Below are 27,994 nucleotides of genomic sequence, written 5' to 3'. Positions count from 1 at the left end.
CCAAGTGACAACCTTTCAAATACTTAAAGAGGGCTATCATGTCCCCTCTCAACCTCCTTTTCTCCAGGCTGAACATTCCCAAGTCCCTCAACCTATCTTCATAGGGCTTGATCCCTTGGCCCCAGATCATCCTCGTCGCTCTCCTCTGTACCCTTTCAATTTTATCTACGTCCTTCTTGAAGTGAGGCCTTCAGAACTGCACACAGTACTCCAGGTGTGGTCTGACCAGTGCCGTATACAATGGGACTATGACATCTTGTGATTTTGATGTGATGCCTCTGTTGATACAGCCCAAAATGGCATTTGCCTTTTTTACCGCTGCATCACACTGCCTGCTCATGTTTAGTTTACAATCCACAAGTACCCCAAGGTCTCGTTCACACACAGTGTTACCTAGAAGCATATCCCCCATCCAGTAGGCATGCTTTTAGAACTACTGCTGAGCTTGGAACTACTGCTAAGAAGACCCTGATGGAGTAGTTGTGGCTATGTAGCCAACTATAAAAGAGCCCCTTCAGCTGATCTCAGAGCACAGATGGGAAGTTAAAGGTGGAGAACACCCTTCACAAACCATTAAGAAACGAGTTCCCAATCTTTTTGAGCCTGCAGGTACCTTTGGAATTCTGACTCAGGGTGACAAGCGTAATCATGAAATGGCAGCTGTAGGAAGTGAAGCCAATCACAAAATGTCTCAGAGAGAGGTTGCATAAACTCAAATAGAACTTCTTCTTTAGGCAGAAGCTGCCTTGTAATCGGCATAGCCAATCAGAAGCCCCGCTAAGAAAAAACCTCACCACTTTCTAACAGCACTCGGAGAGCACCAGGAAAGGTGCCTGCATGTTGGGGATCCCTGCATTAAGGACTTTAAAGATTAAAGAAAAAATACAGCCTTTGGAATTGATTCTGGGGGCATAGCTGACACAATAGAGACGTAACGTGTTCAGAAAGCTGCAACGAACACTTACAGCTGAATTTCAGCCCAGCAGCATCTTAGAGACCAACAAATTTTTCAGGCAAATGAGCTTTCAAGAGTCAAATCTCCCTTTGTCAGATAATGGGCAGTTAGGCTGCCATGTTTTTAGAACCAGTTGAAGTTTCAAGGCAGCCTTATATAGATGATCTTACTGTTAATATTATATGTTGTCACACACTGATAGGTATCGTCGTATTAGAAACTAATAATGTTCATAATCAAAGCCATATGGCTATTCCATGAAAAGTAAAATCACTAGAATCAGTAATCTCTGAGGCCTGGGTGCTGTGTAAGCTGAACGCAGCAGCACTTGCTGTTTCTTTCTAGACCGATCCTGCACTACTTCAGTAATGGACGTTATGTAGTACAGGTATCCATGACCAGAGAAATCATACAGGGAGGGCAGTTCTTGAGGGATGGGTAGCAGACACCTGTCCAAAATAGCCTCAGGAATTCCTGACCATTTCACAAGTCCAACCTGAAAGACTTATTGAAATATTTGTGGGTTTGCTCAAATATCTGCAGTGGCAAATATACCATGCTGGCTTGAACTGGTTTAAACAAGACTAGATAGAAGATAGTTTCATATCCATAACTGTGGGCATTTGCAGCGTTCCAAAGGGCCTGCAAAACGGAGCTCTTCCGCCAGGTCTATGGTTGAGGCTGGTGTGGTGAGGAAGATGTCAAGAGCATAAGCACTCGCCATATGATCTGCGCTCCCTCCTCCCATTCCTGTATTAGATTTTGGAGGGTTAGTGGATTGTTGACCGCCATGTTTTTTAATTGTTTAGGAGTCTGTTTTGTTCTGTATTGGATGATTGTCCGGAAGTGTTTTAATAGGGTTTTTAATGAGGTTTTAACTCGGACTGTTGTAGCCCACCACGAGCCAGTTATGAGGGCGGTGGGTAATAAGTCAAAATAATTAATAAAATAAATAAATAAATAACCTCCAATATTCCAGAGATGAAATCAGGATACTTAACCCTAATTCTCATAACAAAGACCTCCTCTGGAACACTGTTCCCCCTCGCCTGTTACAAAAGAACTAAGATCCTTGTGTGAAAAACTGTCCCTCACAGATTTTACAGTCTGATTGGAGGTGTACTTAACAAGTAAAACCAACTGTTCAAGATGTAGTTCATCAGCTACAGACTGTATGCTGTGCGGCACCTAGGTGATTGCCCTTGTGTTCACAGGTCTGTGCACTACAGGCAAGATGCTACCATCCTCAACTCAGAGCTTAGGAGACAGAGCTTTCAGAGCAGAGCTTATCCCTCAAGCACAACAAGGCTAGCAATTCAGATAATACAATCTCAAGGTGGTATTCTCAAATGGCAAAAACAGAAACGGAACAGTAATTTACCGGACTCAAGGACCAGAAAATCAATATTGCTCCTGATAAATAAGGATAGCTAGATAACCATTAAAAAAAATCCTTAAAATAATTAAAATCAATTGCCATATTAGGTATGTGCTAGTAACTTTAATAGTTCAGTACTTCCTTTTCTAATACCTATTCTACCCCCTCCCTAACACAATTTTCTTATTCTTTAGTAATCTGATGGGAAAAAAGAAACCTGCTCTCCCTTTCCCAAAGTCATCTGGGCTCTTAATTGAATCAACCTACCATTATCCCGGCATTTATTTTCTATACACTATAAAATGTATTTCACAGAAATCCTAAATAGGGGAGGGAGAACTGCTGCACGCGTTCTCTTTCTGATCATCTTCACAGCTAGTGGAACGTTAATTGAAAAGCACAGTTCAGAAACCATTGAGGCTGGCCTTCCGTTTCATGAGTGATGTGTAAAGGCGCACTGTTTAAAGGTACACCTTGAATGGCCTGCTTACTAAGAGAACTGTTTACTAACAAAAGGGCATCTGCTTGATGAATACCCAAGTCCAGTCACTTCAGAAGGGCATTCTTTGAGGATTCTTATCTGGCAAATCACTCAGTTTACAACTGCTATTCCTCAATTAATTAATTAATTAATTAATTAATAGGGTGTTCAAGTAACTCTTGCATGATGGGTATTTTGGTTTGGGATAAAGCTGCTTGGCATATTTAAGGCCTAGATTTAGAAAATGTGTCTTTGAGTTGGCTTTTCTCACTGGAGTCAAGCAAAATAATAAACAAAGATTGATTTCTTTGTATATTAACTCTCTCACCATGGCTCTGCCTCAGTTGGTATTACTTCTGTTTTATCTGTCTGCTGATTAAACATGACTCACATGAGAATTAGAAGGCAGATTTGATTAAAGTTTAGCATTTTAATTTTAGATGTGAAGTGTTTAACAGAAGCTGTTTGATTGGTGATATTATTTAATTGGGGACTGAGGTTATAAACTAAGCCCCAATGAGTGGATCTTTCACATGCGATGGAATAGGTCCTTATCCTTCCACTCCCCACGATAGCTGCCAATAACAGCCCATTAAAGCGTTCAATCAACACAAACTGTGCCTCCTACACTATCTAATAAATCAATGAAATCAGGGGCAGTTGAACAGAGAAACATTTTTAGCTCAGTGGTACCTGACACGTCGTGGCAGCAGGATAACTGGACTTTTTGTGAACTAACTGTATTATCACTCTTTGTAAACTGAAGATTTGTCAATAGCAATCTCTTCATCGCATTAACACCTCCCCCCATGAAGCCTTCCCAAGTCTATAGCAGAGTGAATTTCCACACCACAACATTCAGAGACATACTTCTCTTCTAACAAGTAGTAGAGATAGTTCTTTTGATGTCTGCAGGCCTCATTATGGAAGAAGCACCTAAGCCTCCTTCTCAGGTATAGCAGCAGCACAGCCTAGACCAGGGGTAGTCAAACTGCGGCCCTCCAGATGTCCAGGGACTACAGTTCCCATGAGCCCCTGCCAGTGAATGCTGGCAGGGGCTTATGGGAATTGTAGTCCATTGACATCTGGAGGGCCGCAGTTTGACTACTCCTGGCCTAGACAATACAGACTGAAAACAATCCCTCCAAGGCTGTCACCTCTTTTTTCTGAACTTCACCACCTTCCACCAGTTACCCTGCTCTAAAGATAGATTCAGGTGGGTAGCCATGTTGGTCCGAAGTAGCACAACAAAAATAGAGTCCAATAGCACCTTTAAGACCAACAAAGATTTATTCAAGGTAACTTTCGAGTGTTTGAACTCAAAAGCTCGTGCCTTGAATAAATCTTTGTTGGTCTTAAAGGTGCTATCTATTTTTGTCTTGCTCTAGATTTTTTCTTCTGGCTCTACCTGTAAGGGAACAAACAGCAACCCTTCACATTGACAGTTTCTCATGGATTCAATCAAATTTGTACAATTATTATCTGTATTTTTTAAAAAAGGAAAATGAATATTAGTCAACAGATGTCGCTTTTTCAGCCAGTGACCACATTCACGTTCTAATAACAATCAGCAGAAAGAAACGAAAAGCAAAACTTACTAGGGAGCTGATCATTCGTTGAGAAGAGCGTGCAATGTTAGCTGGCAGGCCAAAGAAATCAGGTTTATCATCTTCTGGAAGGCTTTCAATAACTTGACGGTAATCCTATGCAGACAGGAAAACTAATATGAAATACACTGCAAGAATCCCCGAGCAATTACAATCCAGTGAAAAGAGAGTAACAACATGGAACTTTCAAACTAGATTTCAGATCTAGATTGAAATCTTTTAATTAGCACAGTTTTAGCAAACTGAATTCTAAATGCACCAATAAAGAAATAATTTTAAATACGCTCTGAGAAGAGGCAACGCTGAATAAATCTCAAGCGACCTTGAACCAAAATAACCTTTTATCTTTAAACTGGAAAATAATTTGGAGCTAGGAAAATAATTAGAAGCCTTAAGAATAAGATAACTGATATTAACACAGCCAAGCTGCAGTTCTATGCACACTTACTTGGGCGTAAGCCTTACTGAATTCCGTGATACTTAGTTTTGAGTCCACATGCTAAGGGTGAAGCTGCCTAATATGTTAATAGTCAAAATGGCAGGGAGTTGCTGGTGGGAAAAACACAATGACACTCCTAAAGAAACGGTGGGGGTTGTACATATTATTTAGATTAGATGCAACAGCTACTGATCCAAAAAAACCCTAAGCCCAACTGAATAGTGAATAAATAAATTTTATTTTATATCTCTAGTTGACTCAGGGTGGGTAACATCAGACAGAAATGACAATACAATATTTAATACATAAATAACAAGTCAATCAATACAAATTAATTTAGATTTTAGAATTATATTAAAACTAGGGGCCAAGGCCGTTGCATTCAGGAATACAGCGGTCACTAGATTAGGGGGATGGAGTGGAAGAACTCTGCAGATGGCCTCCTCCTCCCCACAGGACTTGGAAAGGCTGAGACAGCTGTTAGGAAACTCACCGGCAGGGGCAGCTCTCATGTGGCAGGGATATGCAGCCTCTGAGCTTCGGAGGGAGTGGAAGGAGGAGGGGGTGTTCAGGGGTGGGGGATGAAAGGCGATTGGCTGGCCGCTGGACAGACAGGCAAGCCAGCTGAAGGAGGAGGCACTCAGGGGTGGGACAGCCACCCTGAGTGGGTGTTGTGCTGAGCGCCACTTAAGCCATGAGACACACTCCTCCTCCAAGGCCTTACCAGAAATATATAGTGGAACAGATTACTTCCTTTACAGTTTTAAGTCTCCTGGAGAGGTAGTTGGTGAAGGCTAGGTGGATTCTTGGGCAGGGAGGCCAGCACGATGTTTTTTCCTGGCCTTAACTGTAGGCCTGGCAGAACAGCTCTGTCTTACAGGCCCTCTGGAACTGCTTAAGGCTCTGGAGAGCCCTGATCTCACTGAGGAGAATGTTCCACCAGGCCAGAACCTTTGTTGTGCCTGAGGGTTTGATGGCCTTATCGATAGAGTCACTACAGGATTGGCTTTTGAGCATCTCTCAGACCTGATCAAGAGAGAAACTTTGATCAAGACAGCAGGCGTAACAACATATTACTTCAACAGCACCCAAGGTGGCTTTCAATTAGGCGACAAGAAGCATGATCACCTACCAATTTAATAAAGCAAAAAGAAAATTAATTTTGGCTTGAATGCCTGATAAGAAGGGAAGCTTCCTCACCAATATATTGCAGGAGTTAGGGAGAGAGATGGAATATGGAAATCTGCTCGTCTTCTTGGCCCGGAAATTTGAGTCAGCAATGACTTTAGAATTAAAAAACTGCTCCAGGTAGGATCGAAGGACCCGCATATCGAAGTAATTATCTATACGACCTCCATATATGGCATTTTCCAATAAACCATGCACGAATTCCCACTGAAAGTCTTTGGGGCCTGAAAATTATTAAATATGAAACTAGTAAAACATGACACAATGCCTAAGTTGCAGATTGTTATATTTTATCATTAAAACCACCTATAATGTGGCAAGAAAATATAGTTTCCTGGTCTGTAGCAGAAGGACCCAATATTCTGATTTAACTGTGACATTGCCTCCATAATGGATCCTAGTGAGAGCTTAACTCTGCTTTGACTTCATGTGCATCATAAACTATGCCCAGTAGGCTCAAAAATAACAGAGTGCTTGCACTCCAAATTTCATGCCCTGAATAAATATTTGTTGGTCTTAAAAGTGCTTCTGGACTCAGAAGAGAATGTTAAGACGAATTCAACAGACATGGAACTTTTTCCCTCTATAGTTTTCAGTTATTTCAGACACGATTCAGAACCATTCAAGTCAAGACAAGTTCAAGTAAAATCATTAAACTTGCTACATTGAGAAACTGAACTATAAATTGTAAACGGCCAAACCTAAGAGCTTCCAATAATTAATTCTTATATATATATATATATCTTTCTGGGATCAGGTCCAATTTATGAATCGATAATTGGTTATTATAACTGTAGTTTGTGAAAGGCTTTTCTTAGCACAGGCCCAGATATTAATAAAGAATAGTAATATTATATAAAATCTTATACAGAGGTTTTTTTCATAAATGGTTAACACGTAGTCACAGACTTTTTCATAAATGATCTTAGCTATAGTCTGAGGACATGCGGATAATATGTGGCTTCTTGGATCGATGGTGTTTATGCTCCGTTATAAAGTTCTGATGCAACCCGTCATTCTCCATCCTTTGTTGAGTGTGACTATGCCACGGTGAAATGATTTATGGTTTCAGGAAACCAAAGGCAGACTGTGAAATCAAGGTTCCTTGAGGACATGATGACTCACCATCAAAGAGTCTGTCAATAATGTCATACCCAGCACGAAGATCTGATAAAGAAAATTCATAAAATTTGGTCCAGCCCTGCAGCGGAAAAGAAAGCAGCAGATAAGGCATAAGTCTCGATCAAACAAAGGGCTACCTGTCTGCATTGCCTGATATACATTTCTTACAACACAACATCGATTATTACATCACATTTTTTTGCATACTTATAATAAGAAGAGTTGGTTCTTATATGCCACTTTTCTCCGCCAGGAGTCTCAAAGCGGCTTACATTTGCCTTCCCTTTCCACTCCCCACAACAGACATCCTGTGAGGGAGGTGAAGAAAGTCCTGATATTACTGCATAGTCAGCTTTCTCAGGGCTGTGGAGAGCCCAAGGTCACCCAGCTGGATGCATGTGGGGGAGCAGGGAATCAAACCCAGCTTGCCAGATTAGAAGTCCGCACTCCTAACTGCTACACCAAGCTGGCTCAACAATTCATTTTAATAAAGGCATGGAAGGGAATAAATATGAAGGATAACAATCATTATGTGAACTTCAAGAGCAAAAAAAACAAACACTGGCACGGAATATTCCTCTTTACCTGAGGGATGTAATTCCTTCTTTCCTGACATGCAGCATGAAACCAAGCCAGGCTGAAGAGAGCATGAGCTCGAGAGACAATCCCCTTTTTGCTCATTTGCTCTGGAGTCCAAGATTCATATGTTCGCATTAAGTTCTTTTTCAGGCCCGGAGGTGCCTGTGGGAGAAGAGAAATCCTTGGCATAAGAGTATCATCCTCTTTGGTAAGGATACCACTTTGTTACATTTCGGCGATCCTACCTCATACGTTATCTTCAGACTTGACTGTAGCAAAATGGGAGAAAACTTGGGATGGACTTCGGCAGTCAGCCAAAGACGAAAACCGGGCTGCGGCTGAAGAGTATTCAATTCCTGTTGTAAAAATAAAAGGGATGTCTGTTGTATTCAATATCTGATGCCACTGAAAGATAAAGCATGTAAAGCGACACAAGCATTTTGATGTCGTATTCCTACCTGAAAACCTTTGCCAATAGTTTAATACAGGCTTTCTCAACCAGGGTTTCATGAAACTCTATGGCAGGGGTAGTCAAACTGCGGCCCTCCAGATGTCCATGGACTACAATTCCCAGGAGCCCCCTGCCAGCATTTGCTGGCAGGGGGCTCCTGGGAATTGTAGTCCATGGACATCTGGAGGGCCGCAGTTTGACTACCCCTGCTCTAAGGTATCTTGATGACCCTGGAAGCTTTTCCCGAATAGGTGGGAGTTAATTTTTAATATAGTTTTTACATTTGTTAAACATTTATTGGGTGATATGAATATATATGGTCATGTCGGCCTGTCCCACCCCCCAATAGCCAATAATGGGCCTGGAAGGGTGAGACGTGGGGGGCCCTGGGGGGGCATGTACACAACTATGCATGATAGCACCACTTCTGGGGTTTCTCAAAGCCTGAAGAACGTTTCAGGGGTTTCTCAACAGTAAAAAAGTTGAACAAGGCGGGTTTAATCTTTTAACACACTGAAATACATGCGTGGAAACAGTAGCGCTACTCCTTCATAACCATTTCAGAGCAATTTTGCTGTTCAACTGCTACGATTACTAACTCTTTAAAAGGTGAATAATATCGCTTCAAAATACTCTCAAGATCTATTAAGGGCAGCAAATAGACCAAAGAATTCATGGTATACTACAAGCAACATGTCAACATATCTTTGTGAATAGCAGGAAGTTAATTCTGTGGTGTAGATATACTGGGCACAGATCAGAATCTTGCCAAGTTCAAGAATGTTTCCATCACTTACTATGACAATAAAAGCTGCAGCACATTCCAAGACATGTAACGATTCATATTGCAGCTATTGGGCACACACTAAAACAAATAGACAGCCCCTGAAAACTATGGAAATTCAGTTAACAGGGGTACAAAATCCAGCTGAGAGTCTTAAGTTGGAGCAATCACTGGCCTCCTTGCATGAGCCTAAAAGGGAAGGAGTCCTTAAGGGCCCTTTGGTTTGAGGAACATGATGACCAACTTCAAAGATGGCTTGCTGACTGCATTTTGAAGAGGCTAGAAGTGGGAAGGGAACAGTGGCTGCTGTTGTGGCTGGCCCTCAGGCAAGCTATTTCTCTTTGGCTAAACCCAAGAGGCAGGTGGATGGGGGAAGGTCATAATTTGCAGTCAGCTGCACCCACTAACGCCTTGGTAACCCCCAATTATCGAGCCTCTTGTGGTGCAGAGTGGCAAGGCAGCAGACATGCAGTCTGAAAGCTCTGCCCATGAGGCTGGGAGTTTGATCCCAGCAGCCGGCTCAAGGTTGACTCAGCCTTCCATCCTTCCGAGGTCGGTAAAATGAGTACCCAGCTTGCTGGGGGGTAAACGGTAATGACTGGGGAAGGCACTGGCAAACCACCCCGAATTGAGTCTGCCATGAAAACGCTGGAGGGGGTCACCCCAAGGGTCAGACATGACTTGGTGCTTGCACAGGGGATACCTTTACCTTTATCTTTTACCATTGGTGGCATTTCCATTACTTTCTCTGGTACATTTATACTTCCAGAAGAAAAATAAAGGGCAAGTGTAACTTCGAAAGACACATGCAAATAAGATGCACCAGTTTTTTTGATAAACGTCCCTTGCAGTGGCTATACGAAACTGGTGGTAACCTGCCTGCACGATGCTGCTGATGCTCCAATAGAGGGAGATCAGCATATTTGGTTATGGCAGCTTGTCACATAAATATGCTGGGTAAGAGTTATCAACAGTGATGGCGTTCCTGCCACCAGGGATACGTCTATTGCCAAAAATGGCTGAGTGTGAGGCTTTAAATAAGAAAGCCTGTATAAACAGTGAGTCAGAAGAATAATTAGACCAAAGTGCTTCAGTAATACCTGCACACAATATTTATTTCGTTCAATCCGTACAAAACCAAAGCTTACAATGCTGAGCAGAGTTCAGGCCCAGCCACTTCTGCAGCTTAGATCACTGACATTTCTTACAGCCGTACTTTCCTTGGAACAAAGCCTAAAGGCTTCTGAATTATGCATCATCCTTTACCTTCTCCAGTACAGGAAGCCATGACACCACAAGATGCAAATTCTTTAAGCAAAGCCATTCTCCATTTCGGGCGCATTCCTTGAGGGTCTGTACAGCGAGGTCAGCTTGGCCTTGGCCCATGGCCACCTGTGAAACACAATGCATTTTTGTAATGTATCGAGGGGGAAATAATTTTCTTTTGAATCTCGCAGAGTCACTCGGATATGGAAGGCTACCATGTTTGGCGTTGCAAAAAACATCATTGATGGCACAATGGTCACCTGAACAGAATCTGACACTTAGACGGGAATTGTTCTAGTTAATGGAGATCAGGTGCCAGCTATGCTTATACCACAGAAGATACCTAGTGGTTTAATAGTCCTAAAAATATTAAGAAAAGGTATCCTTTCCATGGGTGCCTTCCAGACTTTGAGGCAAGCAGATGAACAAAACTCTAGAGCAGGGGTAGTCAAACTGCAGCCCTCCAGATGTCCACGGACTACAATTCCCATGAGCTCCTGCCAGTATTCCATGGACATCTGGAGGGCCGCAGTCTGACTACCCCTGCCCCAGATGCTTGTGGTATTGCTTCATAGTTGACATATCTCAACAGCACAACTCAGAAGCTTCTGGGGTTGGAGCGTCCTGTGTTACTTCTGATGCGGTTACTCTTTACAAGTTGACTTTCATCATGCCAGTTTTTAATATGTCTGTTTCACTGGAATGTTCTCTGCTGAACTTAAGACAAAGTAAATAATGGTCGTTCCGTCATGAATAATGAACAAACAGATGTAGGTTGCAGCCAACACGCTTTGCCCTTGTCCAATATGCATGAAGTAAAGGGAGTGCAGAAGACGATATCTGGTTTTTATACCCCACTTTTCACTACCTGAAGGAGTCCCAAAGTGGCTTATAAACACCTTTTCCTGTGAGTTACGTAGGACTGAAAGGGCTCTGACAGAGCTGCTGTGTGAGAACAGCTCTAAGAGAACTGTGGCCAGCCCAGGGTCACCCAGGTGGCTGCATGGGGAGGAGTGGAGAATCAAACCCAGTTCTCCAGATTAGAGTCTGTCGGCTCTTAACCCCTACCCCACACTGGAGTCTGTACGTTCTGCATCAACAAACGCAAAATATTGGCTGGATCGTTTTGGAACTGGTGAGTGTGAGAAGCTTGCCTGATGGTAGCAGTCCCCATTTCTTTCGGCACTTGCAAGTTCTTGCAGTTCTTGAGAAGGATCGGCACCCGGAGAAATAATAATCAGGATGGGTTCAATTTCTAAGGTTTCCTTGTACAGCCGTTTCAAATTCAGCGGCGGAGGGGACAACTCTTTTATCCCTAGAAATGGACCAAAATTTACAAAGAAATACATAGAATGCGACTAAAACTGATTGCGGGCAGCCATCTCTTCCTACAAACCTGCTGCAGAGATTTGTATAAGAAAACCAGGACATAAATATTTAAATAAATAAATAAAAATGTGTGGGCTGAATACCCTGAAGTGTGTCGAGCTCCTTCAACTCCCCGAATTCTTGACTCCACTTCAAACAGTATAAATCTTCGGTACATAAAACATCAGGCTATGTAAAAATCATACTGCAAAATCAGACCGTAAACTACAACAGGACGGATGCTGTCATGGATATCGACCTTATTTTCTTGCTGACGCAGAAGCTGGTGGTAAAAGTGACCATGCTGGAAACATATTAGTTAAAAATAACCATAATTCAATTGTGCACCTGCGCATATAAAAAGCCCAGCTTCAAGAGAGATCAATGTTGGAACCTTCAAGCACTAAAAATCAGGCCGCTTCTAATGGCCAAATGATGAAAGGATGGTAAAATGTACACGTGTAGCTTATAAACCTCAGCAGCCCCCAAGTGTACACTAACAATGGCAAAAGCCTTCATAAAAAGATTCATGTTCGCCATTACAGGATAAGTAGCAACACTGCCGTACCATTTACTTGTCAATATTTTATGAAACCAAAGTTCCCTGGGCTGTGTATCTGAAGAGCATTTCCAGACTTCCCCAGAAGCACAGAGAGCTCAGCCTAATTTCCTGTGAGTGATCTATGCCATCCTGAAAACTAAACGGAAACGACAGCAGTGAAACAGTGAGAAGGACTGCCTCCTGTATCTCAGTGGTGCCGAATCAGTAAACGTTAAAATAAATGCGCACCCAGCACCAACCCTTGACCACGGACTCAAAATTATTACGAATGTAGTAATCTTGCACAAAGTTCTAGCCTGATGCTCTGACTTGTGGGCATGAGAGGAGTCCTGGCTGCAGGATCCAGGAGGCCCCAGGTAGAGCATCAAAAGTTCACTAACTGCCATAGAAAGGAGCATCAGAAGGTTCGGTTTTATCTGGTAGGGCAGCAGCAACCTAAGGGCCAAAACCCAAGGGAATGAAGCTTGCTGGTTACCGTACATAACAGTACTAGAAATAAAACAATGGGCCAGAAAGTAGCAAAGGATAGTCTGAGAAAGCAAGCACTGCATCATAGGCACACAAGCTGTTAGGAGAAAAATACAAGCAGTCTCCTGCCTGAATTTTCTACACATCATTCATATCACCGAGTTTTCCGTGTGCAGGGAAAAATGCAGGGAAAAATCTGAAGGGCCTACAGTGCTGCTCATTTTTCCTTTTAATTCCAGCAGGGGTAGCACAGAAGAACTTTGTCCTAGATTGTCCACTTCTGTTTCAAATCAAATGCTGTTATATTTTTGAAATAACTATAATGACGTCGGTATACTGGATACTTCCCACACTATTTCCAGTACAAACCAAGCATAGTAGGGAAAAAATCTGCACATTTGACATTCACAGGAGTTAAGACTTAGTAGGAACTAAAAGTAACAGCATCAATTAAGCGGAAGGCACACATGGCAATTTCACATGGGCATGGAGCCCTTTTATTTCAGAACTGAACTGATCTGCCGGGGGGAAGAAAAGGGAAAGGGATGAACCCAGCTCCCCCCCCCCCCACTCCCTCCCTCCCTTCATCAAGTCACTTTTTTTGTTGCATTTTTTAAAAAGAGATCTCTGTGCACTCCTGGCCACTGGATCAAAGATCATATATAGTTGTACATGTAATTCCTCATCTAGTTCAAGATATTACTAAATATCATCTTGCAAAAAAACATCAACTTACCCAGAGCTTTACACGCAAAAAGAGCCATCGCACTCTGCAATCTGTCTGGCCGGACGGCTTGGACCACAAGGACCTTCAAACAAATATATTCACAAAAGGCTTCAAATACTACTGCTAAATGGTTAGCACACAAATGCTTCCTGAAACATTTATCTGAAAAGACCTAAGGGTCTTAACTAATGAAACTTAATGTCAAGATACCAACCGGCTATGATAAAGTTTCTTTCTGGACATGTTTTGAGCATTGAAGTACTGAAAGATAATTTCCAAGCATCAGAAAGGAAGCACACACTTCAGCCTCAGATTATTTTTAAACTTGTATTTGCTATAGTTTTAAATTCTAGGTAACAAACAATAAAAACTAAAGGATGTTAATACACGGGTTAGTCCCACTGTGTTCCATGAGGTTTACTTCCAAATAAATGTGCAGACAACTGTAGGCCCAATTGTACAACTACTGGGATTTCTGCAGGTTTCTATAAAAACCCATACAAAAATAAACATAACTGGCACACCTGTATTCTGATTACTTCCGTATATCCAACAGTTTGAGTAAAGGTTGGACCTGGTTTCAGTATACAGATAACTGAAGGCCTTTATAACAAAGATCACAATGTCTTTTTTATTTATTTATTTTTATTTATATTTATATTTTTATACCGCCCTTCCCTACGGCTCTGGGCGGTTTACATAAAACATTTTTCAACATTCACATAGAACACTATCAAAATCAATATCAAAATCAATATAACAATATAACAATAACAACAACATATAAACTGGAACAAAATTTGAACAAAATAAGCCTATGATATGTTCTTTAAAAAGATCTCTTGGGCACAGTGCCTGAATTTAAAAAGGTATGTAAATAATATGAACAGTGCCATCAACACTGAGCGCCCTTTTCACAAGAGGCAGCTCAAATTAAGATCCGATTAAAACTGGCAGCTTTTAATCCACAGTTACAGCGCTATTCCAGACAGAGTTACACCCTTATGTTAGTTGAAGTCCACAGGCTTAGAAGGGACTAACTCTCCTTAGGATGGCACCGTTGATCTATTAAGGCCAGTATCCAATCAGTCAAGACTTCCAGTCCCAGTCCTTTATCATTTGCTTTGATAATGAGCAATAGCTAATCCTGCACCATTGTTGCCTAGCTAGCCAAGGGAAACAGGTTATTGATGCCCAGGAGACGAATGCCTTTCCCAAAAATCTAGAAGACAGACCGTATCCCAGCAAGAAGGTAGTCTTTCTAGAGACTGAAATTTTCCTCCTTTTCACTGCTAACCCTCTGCTCATCCTTTCTCCTCTGCAATGTACAGAGACACAGCTGGCAGCACTCTTCAAAAAAAAAGCAGCAGCAGCAGCAGCTCTGTGCTTTGCAAAATCTCTTGCCAATTAGTGGCGTCGGCATGTTGAATTGTGGAAATAAAATAATTTAACAGGGCAAGACTGTTTGTCCAGTAAGGTACAGGGTTGCACAAGTCAGGGGATACAGATTGTAATATACAGTGCAATCATAAGCAGAGGCCTTCTAAACTCATTGATATCAGTGGACTGAGAAGGGCGTGACTTCCCTTAGGACTGCCTTGATACAGCACATTCAAGTTAAGTACAACTTCTCTAGATGTAAATCTCCTATGCTCAGAGCTGTGCACAAACAGGGACTACGTGGAAGGGGGACTGTGCGCATGTGATCACACAGAGGCGAGGCCAATGTGATTGTGCCCACTCTCTTTCTCCATGCGTTCAGGGCTGTCTGCGTAGGGCTCCTGTGAGATAGGTTAGGTTCGAAGAAGAACGGGCTTTTAATACCCTGTTTTGCACTACTCAAAGGAGTAGGGGGAATCAATCCCTGTTTTCCAGATTAGAGTCCACCATTCTTTAAGCACTACACGACGCTGGGAGTTAAGTGACTGGGCCCCAGGTCACCCAACTAAGATTCATGGCTTAGTGGAGACTTGAAATTTGGGCTCTCAAGTCTTAGTCTGACACCTGTTGGATTTATTTAAAATCACAGAGGTGGAAGGGGCCAACCAGGCCATCTAGTCCAACCCCCTGCTCAACGCAGGATCAGCCTAAAGCATCCAGGATAAATATCTGTCCAGCTGCTGCTTAAAGACTGCCAGTGAGGGGGACCTCACCACCACCTTAGGCAGCCGATTTCTCTGTTGAACTACTTTGTGGGGGAAAAAAACCTGCTATCTAGCTGGTACTGTTCTGTATGTAGATGAAACCATTACTGCAGGTCCTATCTTCTGTTGACAACAAGAACCTTTCCCTGCCCTCCTCCAAGTGACAACCTTTCAAATACTTAAAAACAGCCATCATGTCCCTTCTCAACCTATTCTTCTCCAGGCTGAACATTCTCAAGTCCCACACCTTTTCCTTATAGGGCGTGGTCTCATCATCCTCATCACTATCCTCTCAATTTTGCCTGTCTCCTTTCTGAAGTGACTTCAGTTCTTGAGGTTGATTTCCTCCATGAGTTTTAACGGGGCTTAGTCACAACGAAAAGAGCCTCTTGTGGCGCAGAGTGGTAAGGCAGCAGAAATGCTGTCTGAAGCTGTCTTCCCATGAGGCTGGGAGTTTGATCCCAGCAGCCTGCTCAAGGTTGACTCAGCCTTCCATCCTTCCGAGGTCGGTGAAATGAGCACCCAGTTTGCTGGGGGGTAAACGGTAATGACTGGGGAAGGCACTGGCAAACCACCCCGTATTGAGTCTGCCATGAAAACGCTAGAGGGCGTCACCCCAAGGGTCAGACATGACTCGGTGCTTGCACAGGGGATACCTTTACCTTTATCTTCGTCACAACGAAAGTTAAACCATGAAAACATACCTGCTGAAACAGAGAAATTCTGTTTGCGATAATGGACGGAAAGTCCTGCTCACACATTGAGCTCCGCGAGAAAGGCCGCCACAGTGCTTCATCTTGAAAGCACACTGTTTGGTACAAAGTTGGGAGAGAGATCTGTGGAGCAAGTGGCAAACATTTTCCATTTAACAGCTGGCAATACAGGGAGGGGAGGAATGCATCTTAATAAACAAAGACAAGCATAAATAGTCATTTAACTAGTCTCTATAATAACGTACAAAGAACCCTGCGAGATCAAACTAATGGTTTATTCAGCCTAGTATCCTGTTTCCCACAATGGCTTACTACATGTCCACAAGCAGGGGCACAGAGGTCAAATTGTTGGTCCTCCAGGAACTGGTACTCAGTGGCATGTTGCCTCTGCTCTTAGTGACTGCATTTAGCCATTCTCATCACAGGCACTGATAAATTTGTCTAAGCCTCTTTTCAAGCCATCTAAGCTAGTGGCCACTTAATATGCCTTGCGGCAGTGGATCTCAAGTGTTATATATGTGTCGTGCGAAGAACAGCTCTCTTGTCTCTGCTCTAAATCGGCTGCCTATCACCTGTGCTGAGTGTGGAGGGAAAAGCTCTCAGTATCCATTTCTCCCACACAAATAATTTTATTTTTGCAGTCCATCCTTCCCAGTAGGCTCGGAATGGGTGACAACTATATAAAATACACAAAAATCAATTCACGTAAGTGAAACAATTAATCTGTAAGTTTAAGATGAAAACTAAAGCCGCCTCTCCTAAAAAAGCCATTACAGAGAGGGGCCAAGTTTAATGGGCAGATTGATCTTTTGGGAGTGAGGTTCTTGGGCACGAAGGCCGGCTGTTTCCTTGATGGTAGTTTTCTAGCCTCAACCACAGACCTGGTGGAACAGCTCTCTCTTGCAGGCTCTCCAGAAAAGCTGAAGGTCCCAGGGATCCAGATCCCAAAAAGGCCCTGGCCAGTTCTATTTCTTTCAGGCCAGGGACCAAGAAATTATATTCATCTATGCAATTTCTTTAATGCCCTAGGAAGCTCAGGCTGGCTTCCAACATAGAATCATAGAATCATAAAGTTGGGAGGGACCTCATGGGTCATCTAGTCCAACCCCCAGCGCTGTGCAGGAAATTCACAACCCTATTGCTCATCCTCTGTAACCTGCCACCTCCTTATGCCTTCACAGAATCAGCCTCTCAGTCAGACAGCTATCCAGCCTCTTCTCCAAAGATGGAGAACCCACCCCCTCCCGAGAAAGACTGTTCCACTGAGAAACCGCTCTAACTGTCAGGAACTTCTTCCGGATGTTTAGACAGTATTTCTTTTGCATTAATTTTATCCTACTGGTTCTAGTCCATCCCTCTGGGGCATCCATTGCTAAACTTCAACAGCACACAAAATGAAAGGCTGCAGAGCTAGAGAGTACGTGTTTTGTACTGGGCCTAGAAAATCCTCTTGTTCCATGTGGCCCCCATCAGGTGGATCCTTGGCCCTCTAAGAACAGGAGGCACACGAGACAGGACACTGCAGCTGCAATGGTGAGGGAGTGCCTTGTGAAGCCCTATGAGTCACAGTCCACTGAGCCACTGGGCCATGAAAGAGACGGTCTGGCCGGATCTCTCTGCTGTGACCCAGAGGTTCCTCTCATGGGCCTCCAACAAGTGTGCAGAGTGAGCAGGGTTTTTTTCCTGCATTGTCAGGTCATATCACTCACGCCTGTTTTCCTGGACAGTAAAGAAGTTGTTCTTCCTGAAGGTCAACTTGCCACTGTTCAGGCATCCAGCCCTGGACTTTGTAGGTCAGTGGTCCCCAACCTTTTTATCACCGGGGACCACTCAACGCCGGGAACCACTCAACACCTTTTGCTCAGGCCCGGTGGGGGGGGGGTAGTTTACTCCTCTACTCTCAACCACTGCCCTAGCGCTCTCTGATTGCTATGGTAATGTTTAAACATCCCTTCAAAATAAGATACAGACACGCCACAACAATGAAGTGTGTTGTAAAGGGCCGGGGGGGGGATGAAGTAAAGGGCCGGTGGGGGGGGAGAAGGCGTCCTTCGGGGCCCACCTCCAATTAGTCGAAGGACCACATGTGGTCCGCGGCCCACAGGTTGGGGATCACTATTGTAGGTGACTAAATGAGCGCCTACTTATGCCTGCATCCTTTCTCAGTCTGTGCTGGGAAGATGGGACACAATGCTCATTCCAACTTTAAATGACATATAAAGTAGCAGGGTCATTAGCCCATATGATTGTCACAGAAATGCCTCACCAATCTCCTCCCCACTGCCATTTTTTATCTATTTATCTATTTATCTATTATTGTATTTATATACCATCCTCCCCGAAGGCTCAGGGTGGTTTACATGAAACAACAAAATAGTACAGGTAGCATCATTCTAGTAAACAGTAAGGTTGGTAACAACAACAACAATATTACCATAATAACAATAACAACAATAACATTAAAGGAAGGTGAAACTGCAAGAGATCAACTCATATTGAGAGTGAAACTGCAAGAGATCAACTCATATTGAGACCCAGGGGGCATTCTCATTCTGAATCCATCTGCAGAAGAATACCTCTACAGAACTCATTTTAAGTAACCTAAGCCAGACTTTCGTATGCATACCTGAGAGAGGAGAAATCCTAACATAAAAGAGCAAAACTTTAAATTCAAATAATCTGAGCCTTTTATGTACATTATAAGAAAAGAGCAAAGACGTTTGATAGAATGCAGCTTAATGATACATTACATATAAGTATGGGTAACTGAACCCTGACAAAGGGGAAAACACTGCAGACTACAAATGCGAATTTAATACAGAAAAGTTGCAAAAGGAATATATGGACAATCCTAACTAATAATACCCACAGCTTCAAACACCAATCCCTGCCAACTTCAAACACTTATCGTGTTCGCAAACATCCATTTCCCCAGAGCTAAATTAACTTCAGCAGGAACACTGAAATGAAATATTACCTTAAGAGAAGCCGCTGCCCTGGCTCTTTCCTGTTCTATCCAAGAGGGAACCTGGTCTCGAAGGTTTTTTTGGGAATCCTTAATAGAACAGACATCATGTCATGAGCGCTATAAATAAGCATGAAGTTTGAGACCAGCGACACCTTTAAGACCAACAAAAGTTTAACTCTGGGCCTGAGCTTTTGTGCGCATGCACAGTTCTTTAGATACACTGAAATAAGAATGTTCTCGGAAAGGATTAATTGATTAGGAAAATAATTTAGGGAACATGCAAACAACTTCAAATCCCCGATTCCGAGGAGGTAAAGTTCAGACGTGCCAAATACTCAAGAGTTGGACGTGTCCAGGGGAACCTCAAGGCATTCTGCTGATCGAAGAGAACTCTTCCTGTGTTGTCGCTGATATACCGCTGCCGGTCATACCTGTACCAACGATGCAATGCACCAAAACACTCCTGGATGCTAAAGTAACATTGTACCTATTCATGCCCCGTCTCTCAATATTTTGTCCAGAGATCTGCTTCTCAGATTTCTTTCAATTAAGTAACTGTGCACTGGCACACGCACAAATCAGAGCACTGAGAGTTGAAAAGGCAAAAAGGTTCAGAATCCCTCTTTTTGTTCTCGTACAGGACTCTGTTCATGTCAGGCAGAGTAACTAGTACAGCAATGGTGCACAACCTGATTAAAGAGCAGATAAAGGTTTATTTAGGAATAGGAAAGAAGAGAGACAGAGATAGTTTCCTAATTACATTGTTAGTTGAGAGAGAGTGGAAGCTAGAGTGTGTTACTTCTGAAAAGGGGGGAATTGCCCTAAGAGTAGCAGTCTGGAGACAGACACGGAAGGACAACAGGGGAGACGGTGCTGACCTCACTATTCTATCCAGTTGTCTTCTTGCTGCCCCCAGCAGGGTCTTCTCTTTCTTCTTTATATGCCTTCTTGACAGCTGGTTCTTTCCCAGACCTGCTGCTTTGGCATCATTGTTTCTAAATACTAGGCTTCATTCTGAGGCCACCTTAACCTTTCAGGGCTCATGAAGTAACATGGACATTTCCTGCCATGAAGCCAGTACAGTTTTGCCTGCTTGATAATGGCACGAGGCCAAATCAAAATGAGGACGATGCCTCCTGCCATGACACTCAGACTTTGTGCAGCTCCTACATCTCCCAGGAAAGTGTCCTCAGGATTGAAACTGAAGTGAACCTTCAAAACTTTTTTCAGTAGCTGCTGCTGGTGAAGCATCATGTTTAAAAATCTGCACAGAAGCCCTGCTAAGCAAAAGCCCCACCCACTTTCTAAAAGCATGAGCTAAGTGTCAGGAGAGGTGCTGGTGAACACCAGGACACCCATAGGCATCATGCTGGGGACCTGTGAGCTAGCAATTAAGAATCACAGAATCACAGAGTTAGAAGGGACCTCTTGGGTCATCTAGTCCAACCCCCTGCACTATGCAGGACACTCAGAACCCTGTCGCTCATCTACTGTAGACTGCCACCCCCTTGAGCCTTCACAGAATCAGCCTCTCCATCAGATGGCTATCCAGCCTTTCTCCAAGAGGTTACATGACCTTTCTCCAAGAGGTTCTAGAGGTTTATAATTTAATGACTCAAAAATACCAAGGGATGTTTTCTATCTGTGAAAGATTCTTTACAGGTTAAGTACCACGGGTAGTAGCTTCATATAACATCAAGCACACTGGATTGGATTCAGACTAAGTTTTCCAGTCATGGAAGTGATGGGATCATTTCCAGTGATTCCCTCTTCCTGCTGCAGATCTAGTGGCTTTTCAGGAAGTTACTCAAGACCCCCTTGGCTGCATGATTAGTAGTTCAGGAAGATCAGTAGGCTGCGATGTTTGGAGGGGAATGTGGGAACCTTTTGGTCTGCTGACAAAAGAACCCTTGCATAAGCAGAAAACTGGTCTCGATCTGACTCAGTACATTTCAAGAGAGTCGGCCCCAAGCATTCAAGTGTGGAGTTATCAAGTAAGCACAGTTCATAGCCTGTGACATTTTTACTATTTTGCAGGGGGTGAGAGAGTTGTTTGCTTTTGTTGGCCTTTCATACCTTCTTGGTTTGACTCTAAATCCAAATAAACAGTACTAACTACAAAGTCATCATAATTCAAGTATGGCATTTCCCCTGCCTTTTTGACACAGCTTTTCCTCTTGAAGATGTTACAACCAGATAGGAAAACTCTGAAGTTAACAGAAACGATATATTCTGTTAAGGAAGTGAAGAACTGTGCTAAAGTGAGGCACTCAACTTTCACAATAAATAACACAGCACAATTTTCCCATCGCTGTCTTCAGAAGTTACAGTATGGTACTTTTTGATTTTAAAAAAGTTAAGTGAAACTTACAGTTTTTCTTAACATGTCTCCAATGATTACTCCAGTAAATGTGTCCCATTCCTGTGGAAGTAATAAATGGAAATAAGGTGAGTATATGGAAATCCTTAAAGCAAAAATTAAACATAGATGCTCCATTCTGAAAAGGATCTAAGCATCTGGATCCAATAACAACGGACTAGATGTGTCTGGGATTAAATGTGGGGGCATTTGGAGAGGAGAACTGGCAGGCGGGGGAGAAAAGAATAATAAACATTATTACAATATTATATTATTAAATTATAACATTAATGATTAAGCTATATCTCCTTCCTCTCTTCACTTCATATCTCCAAACTACACTCACACACAGTGACTAAAATAAAAAACATTATCACAACCACCACAATTTAGTTCGACTTGTTTTCCAAGTAGCTGTGGGAGGTCTGTCTGTCTGTCTTACATTTCTAGACCACCCCTATTGAACCAGCCATCCTCAGGCAGTTTATAGACATTCATATAAATACAATTTAAAACAATTAAAAACTATTAACTGTTAATAAATACAATAAAACCAAGACATGGGTTTAGATGTTTATTGTCTTTCTCGCTTTAAGGAGAGAAAGAGAGACGTTTAGTTTATATGATTGGTTGAGTTGGTCACAACCATGACCCTGGTGGAAGAACGCCATCTTGCAGGCCCTATGGAACAGTGCCAGTTCTGTTAGGGTCCTGATCGAGGTAAACATAATCATACACAAGTGTGGTATAGTGGAGTGGTTAAGAGTACTGGACAGAGAGAGCCAAGGTTCAAATCCCCATTCATGCCACAGAAGCTTGCTGGGTGACCATGGGGCCAGCTGCACACTCTCACCTCAAATCATCATCATCATCAGTAAACCTTATAAAATCTAAACTGACTGCTCACCCATTACCTGTTTGGTCCTCCCTGGGGGTGTGCCATCAAGAGAGACAAAGCACTCTACCAATGAGGGTCAATCAAATCAAATTGCACTCTGCCAATGAGGGCCAATTAGTTCAAATAGCATTCTCCCAATGAGGGCCGATCAGTTTACATTGCGCTTTGCCAATGAGAGCCAATTAGCTCAAATTGCATGCAGATAAGTCATTCCCTACCTGATTGCTCCCCCTGGAAATACTTCCCCAATAGGAGATTGCTAATAAGGATTCAGCTCTCCACCACCAAATTATTGCCACTTTCAGAAGTTTGCGGAGTGGAAGAGGAGCCAGCCTCAGAGCATGCTCTGCGGTCAGTAAGTTGCCCTTGCTGCCTAGCCTCTTTCAACTCAGAAGGGGAGCAAGCTGCATTCTGTGGTAGCCTCTGCATGCCTTTTGGAAGGGGGAGGCTGTGAGAGGCCCAGAAATGGTCCCCTGCTGGGACCCAGGATGGCCAGGAAAAGCTTCTGCTCTGGGAATATTTACTTATGAGCAAGTCATGTGATGTTTGCAATTTGCAATCTGAGAAGTTTCTAACAGGACTGTGATTATCCCAAGGTAACCCAGCACGTGGATAAGCAGGAAATCAAATCCAGCTCACCACTGCTCTTAACCACTACACCAAGCTGTACAAATTGCCACTGCCTTAAAGAAGAAGAGTTGGTTCTTATATGCCACTTTTCTCTACCTGAAGGAGTCTCAAAGCGGCTTACATGTGCCTGCCCTTTCTTTTCCCCACCCTGTGAGGTAGGCGAGACATTTATTCTCACTGGAGTTTTATGGGGTGAGGCAGAAGGAAGACACCCCTGGTTATATTGTGTCCTGTGGTGGGTGCTGTGCACATTAACCTGGCTGCTACTCTCTGCACTGGGGGAGAATAATCTGAACCTGAAAGAAGTCCATATAGAAACAAAAAGAGAAAGACTTCCTATTAGCACCTCCAGCAAAGAAAAAAAGCATCTTTCCTATATAGAGACCCAGCTAATTTAGACAGCAGTCCCCAGCTACTGCAGAAGTAATACAAGGAAAGAAACATATTTCTTAGTTATTTCAGAACAATGCCATGAGAAAGGAAGGGGCAAGACGCCTTCATTGTTTTTCCCTGCAGGTGGGGGGAATTTATCTCTGGACTAGTGATTGGCTAATATGAGCCAGATCAACTAATCTCTGGAATTTTCTTGGACGCTGCCAAACCACTTTATCTTGTCCTCAGAGAAATCCAAAGCAGTAGCTAGAAATGCAAGCAGCTATGCAACATCGCCAAACGATCTCTAAGTCACTTACATTGTCTTGAAAAAGTTCAGGATGCATCCCTTTCACAAAATGTAATGCAAACATCAGTTGATCTGCCTGCAATGAAAGAAAGGCAAACTAATTTATTTTTTATTTATTAGTTATTAGATTTCTATACCTCCCCTTTCAGGAGTTACAACTTGAGGTGGTTCACAATTAAAATCAGTGTAAACAGTTTAAAAAATGATCACCCCCAGCTATGGATCTTGGTTTCTACCTCCCCATTTCTCACTCGGGGTGGGGGTTACTTTAAGAAGAGCCCCATATGATGGTATCAAATTCAGGTGTTCACTGGCCCCAACCAAAAGCCTGGTGGAAGGGCTGACAAGATTAGTCTTGAATGCTGTCATCCTAAGCAAAGTCACACCTGTTTATGCCCATCAAGTTCAGTGAACCTCAGAAAAGTGTTTCTCTGCTTGGGATAGTACTGCATGCGTGCTTCAAAGTGAACCAGTTCAGATAGTTGATTTGGTTGGCTTTTATATGCTGCTTTTCTCTACCAGAAGGAGTCTCAAAAGCAGCTTACAATCACCTCCCCTTTCCTCTCCCCACAACACACACCCTGTGAGGGAGGTGAGGCTGAGAGAGCCGTAATATTACTGAAGAAGAAGAAGAGTTGGTTCTTATATGCTGCTTTTCTCTACCCAAAGGAGTCTCAAAGTGGCTTGCATTCACCTTCCCTTTCCTCTCTCCACAAAAGACACCGTGTGAGGGAGGTGAAGCTGACAGAGCCCTGATATTACTGCTGGTCAGAACAGCTTTATCAGTGCAGTGGCAAGCCCAAGGTCACCCTGCTGGCTGCACGTGGGGGAGCAGGGAATCAAACTTAGCTTGCCAGGTTAGAAGCTGCCACACTTAACCACTATACCAAGTTGCATATATATATCTTACATAAAACAAAATGTCAGGACAGCCCAAAAGTCACATTGCATATGAACCTCATTGTTGGGCTACAATACGGAAATGTATTACGAATTCCTCATATGGCGTGTGACTCTATGCAGCCGGGGGCAAGGGAGAATTAGAATTTCTACCGATAGCACAGTTTTATTCCATCACTATAAAATGCCAAATAGAACTCAAATTGCTAAAAAAGAAAGGGGGGGTGTTTCTGTTCTACGTGCCAGGAATTAGATTGGGTGTTAGATGTAGCGGCAGGATTCAGTTTTGTTTACCTGCTGCAGCTAAAGCCGAAGCAAAGAAACGCACTGCTAAAATGTAGTGGCCTAGGAGGCATGAAATCCCCACTTTAAATCCGATTTCAGCCACAAATTCATTTAACAGTACCGACCCCCTTATCATAAATAAGAAAGCGGACTGGGGATCATGAGCTCCCTTTTCCTTTCCCGTGCCCACCAACCTTTATGATAATTATAAAGGTTAGGCCAAGTTTAAACATGCTGTAGGTAGCAGGATTTGCACCTCATCAGGATGTGAAATCATTTCCTGCCATTCCTTTCAACAACTGGCACATCAGTCCTGAAGTCTGTACTCCTAGGCTTGTGCGATTCGGCCGCTTTGGCGGCCGTTCCCTCTGGGCGCAGCCAGCGCCGCGCCATGCCGCGGGGGGGGAGGGCGGTGCCGGCAGCGGCGTGACAGCGGGCGCAACCACGCAGGCGCGGAATTCCGCGCCTGCGTGGTTGCGCCCGCTGTCACGCCGCTGCCGGCACCGCCCCCCCCCCCCGGGAGCGGCGCTGGCTGTGCCCGGATGGAACGGCCGCTTCGGCAGCCGAATCGCACAAGCCTACTTCCTCTGTTCTGCCCTGCTTGTGGCTTGATGCTCTTTTAACGCTTGCCGTGTTTTTTAATGTGGCATGCCATGATTTTTTTAAATGAAATCTAAATAATGCAAAAGAGATCCGACTCATTCAGCTTTGTAACTCACAAAGGGTTATACTTTAGCTCGGATTTAAAAAAAAAATACAGAAGGGCTGAGACGTCAATGCAGCAGGCAGGGTTGCATTTCGGTCATATATCAGCTGAAGTGAAAGGGTAATTGAACTAGCTCATTTCTGCGTGGAGCAACTACATAAATCGCTAACTACTAATTTATAGTTTTTCAATGAATCCGCTTTCAGAGTTAACCGGCAGCATTTTAAAATCGCCCGCAGAACCCGGCCGAAACAAAAGGGTCAGCTGCGCCAGGGCCGGTGATGTAGCATGCCATCACGGCAAAAGCAAATGGCAATAATTCATTTTGATATCTCAAAATTATATCTTTAACCTTCCATTCGTCTTCTGTTCCTTGGGGGGGGGGGAAACCGCAAAGTGTGTATGCATGGGTGTGCAGATGAATCTGCTCAATTGTTAAAATCTTTGACAAAGGCCCTGCTCTCTGTGCCCCCTTCCCTCCAAACTTCCGCAGGGAGAGGGGTTATCTTTTTGTATCACAGTGCCTTTGTTTGTGTAACTCTCTCCCTCTTTCCATTTGCCTGGCACCAATGCTTTTGCATGCTGTAAGACTCAAGAGCCTCTTGTGGTGCAGAGTGGTAAGGCAGCAGACATGCAGTCTGAAAGCTTTGCCCATGAGGCTGGAAGTTCAATCCCAGCAGCCGGCTCAAGATTGACTCAGCCTTCCATCCTTCCAAGGTTGGTAAAATGAGTACCCAGCTTGCTGGGGGGTAAACGGTAATGACTGGAGAAGGCACTGGCAAACCACCCCGTATTGAGTCTGCCATGAAAACGCTAGAGGACATCACCCCAAGGGTCAGAAATGACTTGGTGCTTGCATAGGGGATACCTTTACCTTTACCCATGCTGTAAGATGTTATTTTCAAAATAAATGTGTGTCCCCCTCTTCCTTCACCCTCATTTTTTTGGGACGTGGGGAACATTTCTAGTTAGTTAGAGCATGATTAAGAAAATCAGGCTTCATCTGGTTTTCAAGAGTTCAGTTACTGAACCTGACACAGATGCTAAGCATATAAAAAGGCTAGAATACAAATGGAAATACCTTGAAGTAAAAAAAAAAGGCCTAAGGCTTAATTTACCTGTAAAAAGGACACACTGTTACATAATTCTACACAATATACAACATTTACAAAGCACTTAAGAGTGCAGTGCCCTTCACATACATTATCCCGCTGTAATCGCAGTAATGCAGTTTATTAATTCCAAGTGGCCACCTAAGAAGGTCACAGTAGAGATAAGGTTTTAACTAGGGACCAAAATGATTTGTCGATCGGTGTCTTCTTTGCTAATATACTTACCAATCTCCAATCAGTCTATCCGGTTAAGCACAGAAATATAGGTACAGACTTATAAATTTAGGCAGTTTCAGTTATATTGTTCTTGACAGGTGAGGCTCAGATTTCTGGGGGCGGGGGGGGGGATATCTATTCATTGAATCCAAAAACTGCTTTAACATATATTCTAGCTTCATTATATTGGCACACCAACTATCTTAAATACTATATCTGGTTATTTTCAGCCAAGTAGAGATAACTGCTTCCCTCTTCTCAAAATTGACTGATTAGCTAGGACGCTTGAGAAATATTCAAGGAGCTCGATGGACTGTTACAAAACAGGTCAATCAGTTTCCCAGAGCCAGCTCACTCCCTCCTTCCAGGCTACGGTGTCTCGCATGCTCAGATCACAATATCCTGTTCTCCAAAAGACCATGTTGCCTTGCAGCTGTGCAGAAGCAGAGCAGCAAAACATCAGAGTCCGCTGGGCGCCCCGAAGCCTCCCCCCCCCCCCGAGGGCTGCATGGCAGGTTAGGCTGGGCGGCTGCCTACCTGCCTTGCTGGCGGACAGCCGCGTAATGGCAGCTGTCGGCCAAAGGCGTCCCAGGTTGGGGGGGGGGGTTGGGAGGCGCGAAGCTCCTCCCAACTCATCAGTCCGGGGGCAGGGGCCAATTGGCAGCTGTGCGATTGGCCCCTTGCCTCCGGACTGACAAGCGGATGGCCCAATCGGCTGGCGGTTTCTGCCAGCCGATTGGGCCCTCCGCTTGTCAGTCCAGGGGAAAGGGGCCAATCATTCCCCCCCCCATCCCAGACCGAGCCCTCCCCCACACCCCTTACTGCTTTATTTATTAATAAAGATTACAGATTACTGTCTCATACCAATATAACTCAAAATGCATGGCACCTACAGCTGCTTTATTTGCCCTAAAGCTTGTGCATAAGGCAGCCATTTCTGTCAGACAGCTCCTGAAGGCTTAAGATTTCTTTGTAGCCACAGAAGACAAGGACAACTTCTTGGCAA

General features: G+C 43.6%; 1 protein-coding gene across 2 annotated transcripts in view; it reads right to left on the bottom strand.

The window, feature by feature from the left end:
- DYNC2H1 (dynein cytoplasmic 2 heavy chain 1) overlaps positions 1–27,994 on the bottom strand; it is a 184,802-nt gene that overhangs the window by 51,879 nt on the left and 104,929 nt on the right. For both annotated transcript variants that reach the window (XM_077341542.1, XM_077341543.1), the window contains exons 71-82: positions 23,780–23,845; positions 21,572–21,622; positions 19,210–19,287; positions 16,224–16,355; positions 13,385–13,457; positions 11,405–11,565; positions 10,251–10,376; positions 7,995–8,105; positions 7,756–7,911; positions 7,174–7,249; positions 6,061–6,272; positions 4,413–4,517 (exon numbers count right to left, since the gene is read on the bottom strand). In XM_077341542.1, the coding sequence (XP_077197657.1) occupies positions 4,413–4,517; positions 6,061–6,272; positions 7,174–7,249; positions 7,756–7,911; positions 7,995–8,105; positions 10,251–10,376; positions 11,405–11,565; positions 13,385–13,457; positions 16,224–16,355; positions 19,210–19,287; positions 21,572–21,622; positions 23,780–23,845 (1,347 nt within the window). The remainder of the gene's footprint in view (positions 1–4,412; positions 4,518–6,060; positions 6,273–7,173; positions 7,250–7,755; positions 7,912–7,994; positions 8,106–10,250; positions 10,377–11,404; positions 11,566–13,384; positions 13,458–16,223; positions 16,356–19,209; positions 19,288–21,571; positions 21,623–23,779; positions 23,846–27,994) is intronic.

This window comes from Paroedura picta, chromosome 6, assembly GCF_049243985.1.
Source record: "Paroedura picta isolate Pp20150507F chromosome 6, Ppicta_v3.0, whole genome shotgun sequence".
Classification (NCBI taxonomy): domain Eukaryota; kingdom Metazoa; phylum Chordata; class Lepidosauria; order Squamata; family Gekkonidae; genus Paroedura; species Paroedura picta.
This window is presented reverse-complemented; position numbering and strand designations above follow the sequence as displayed.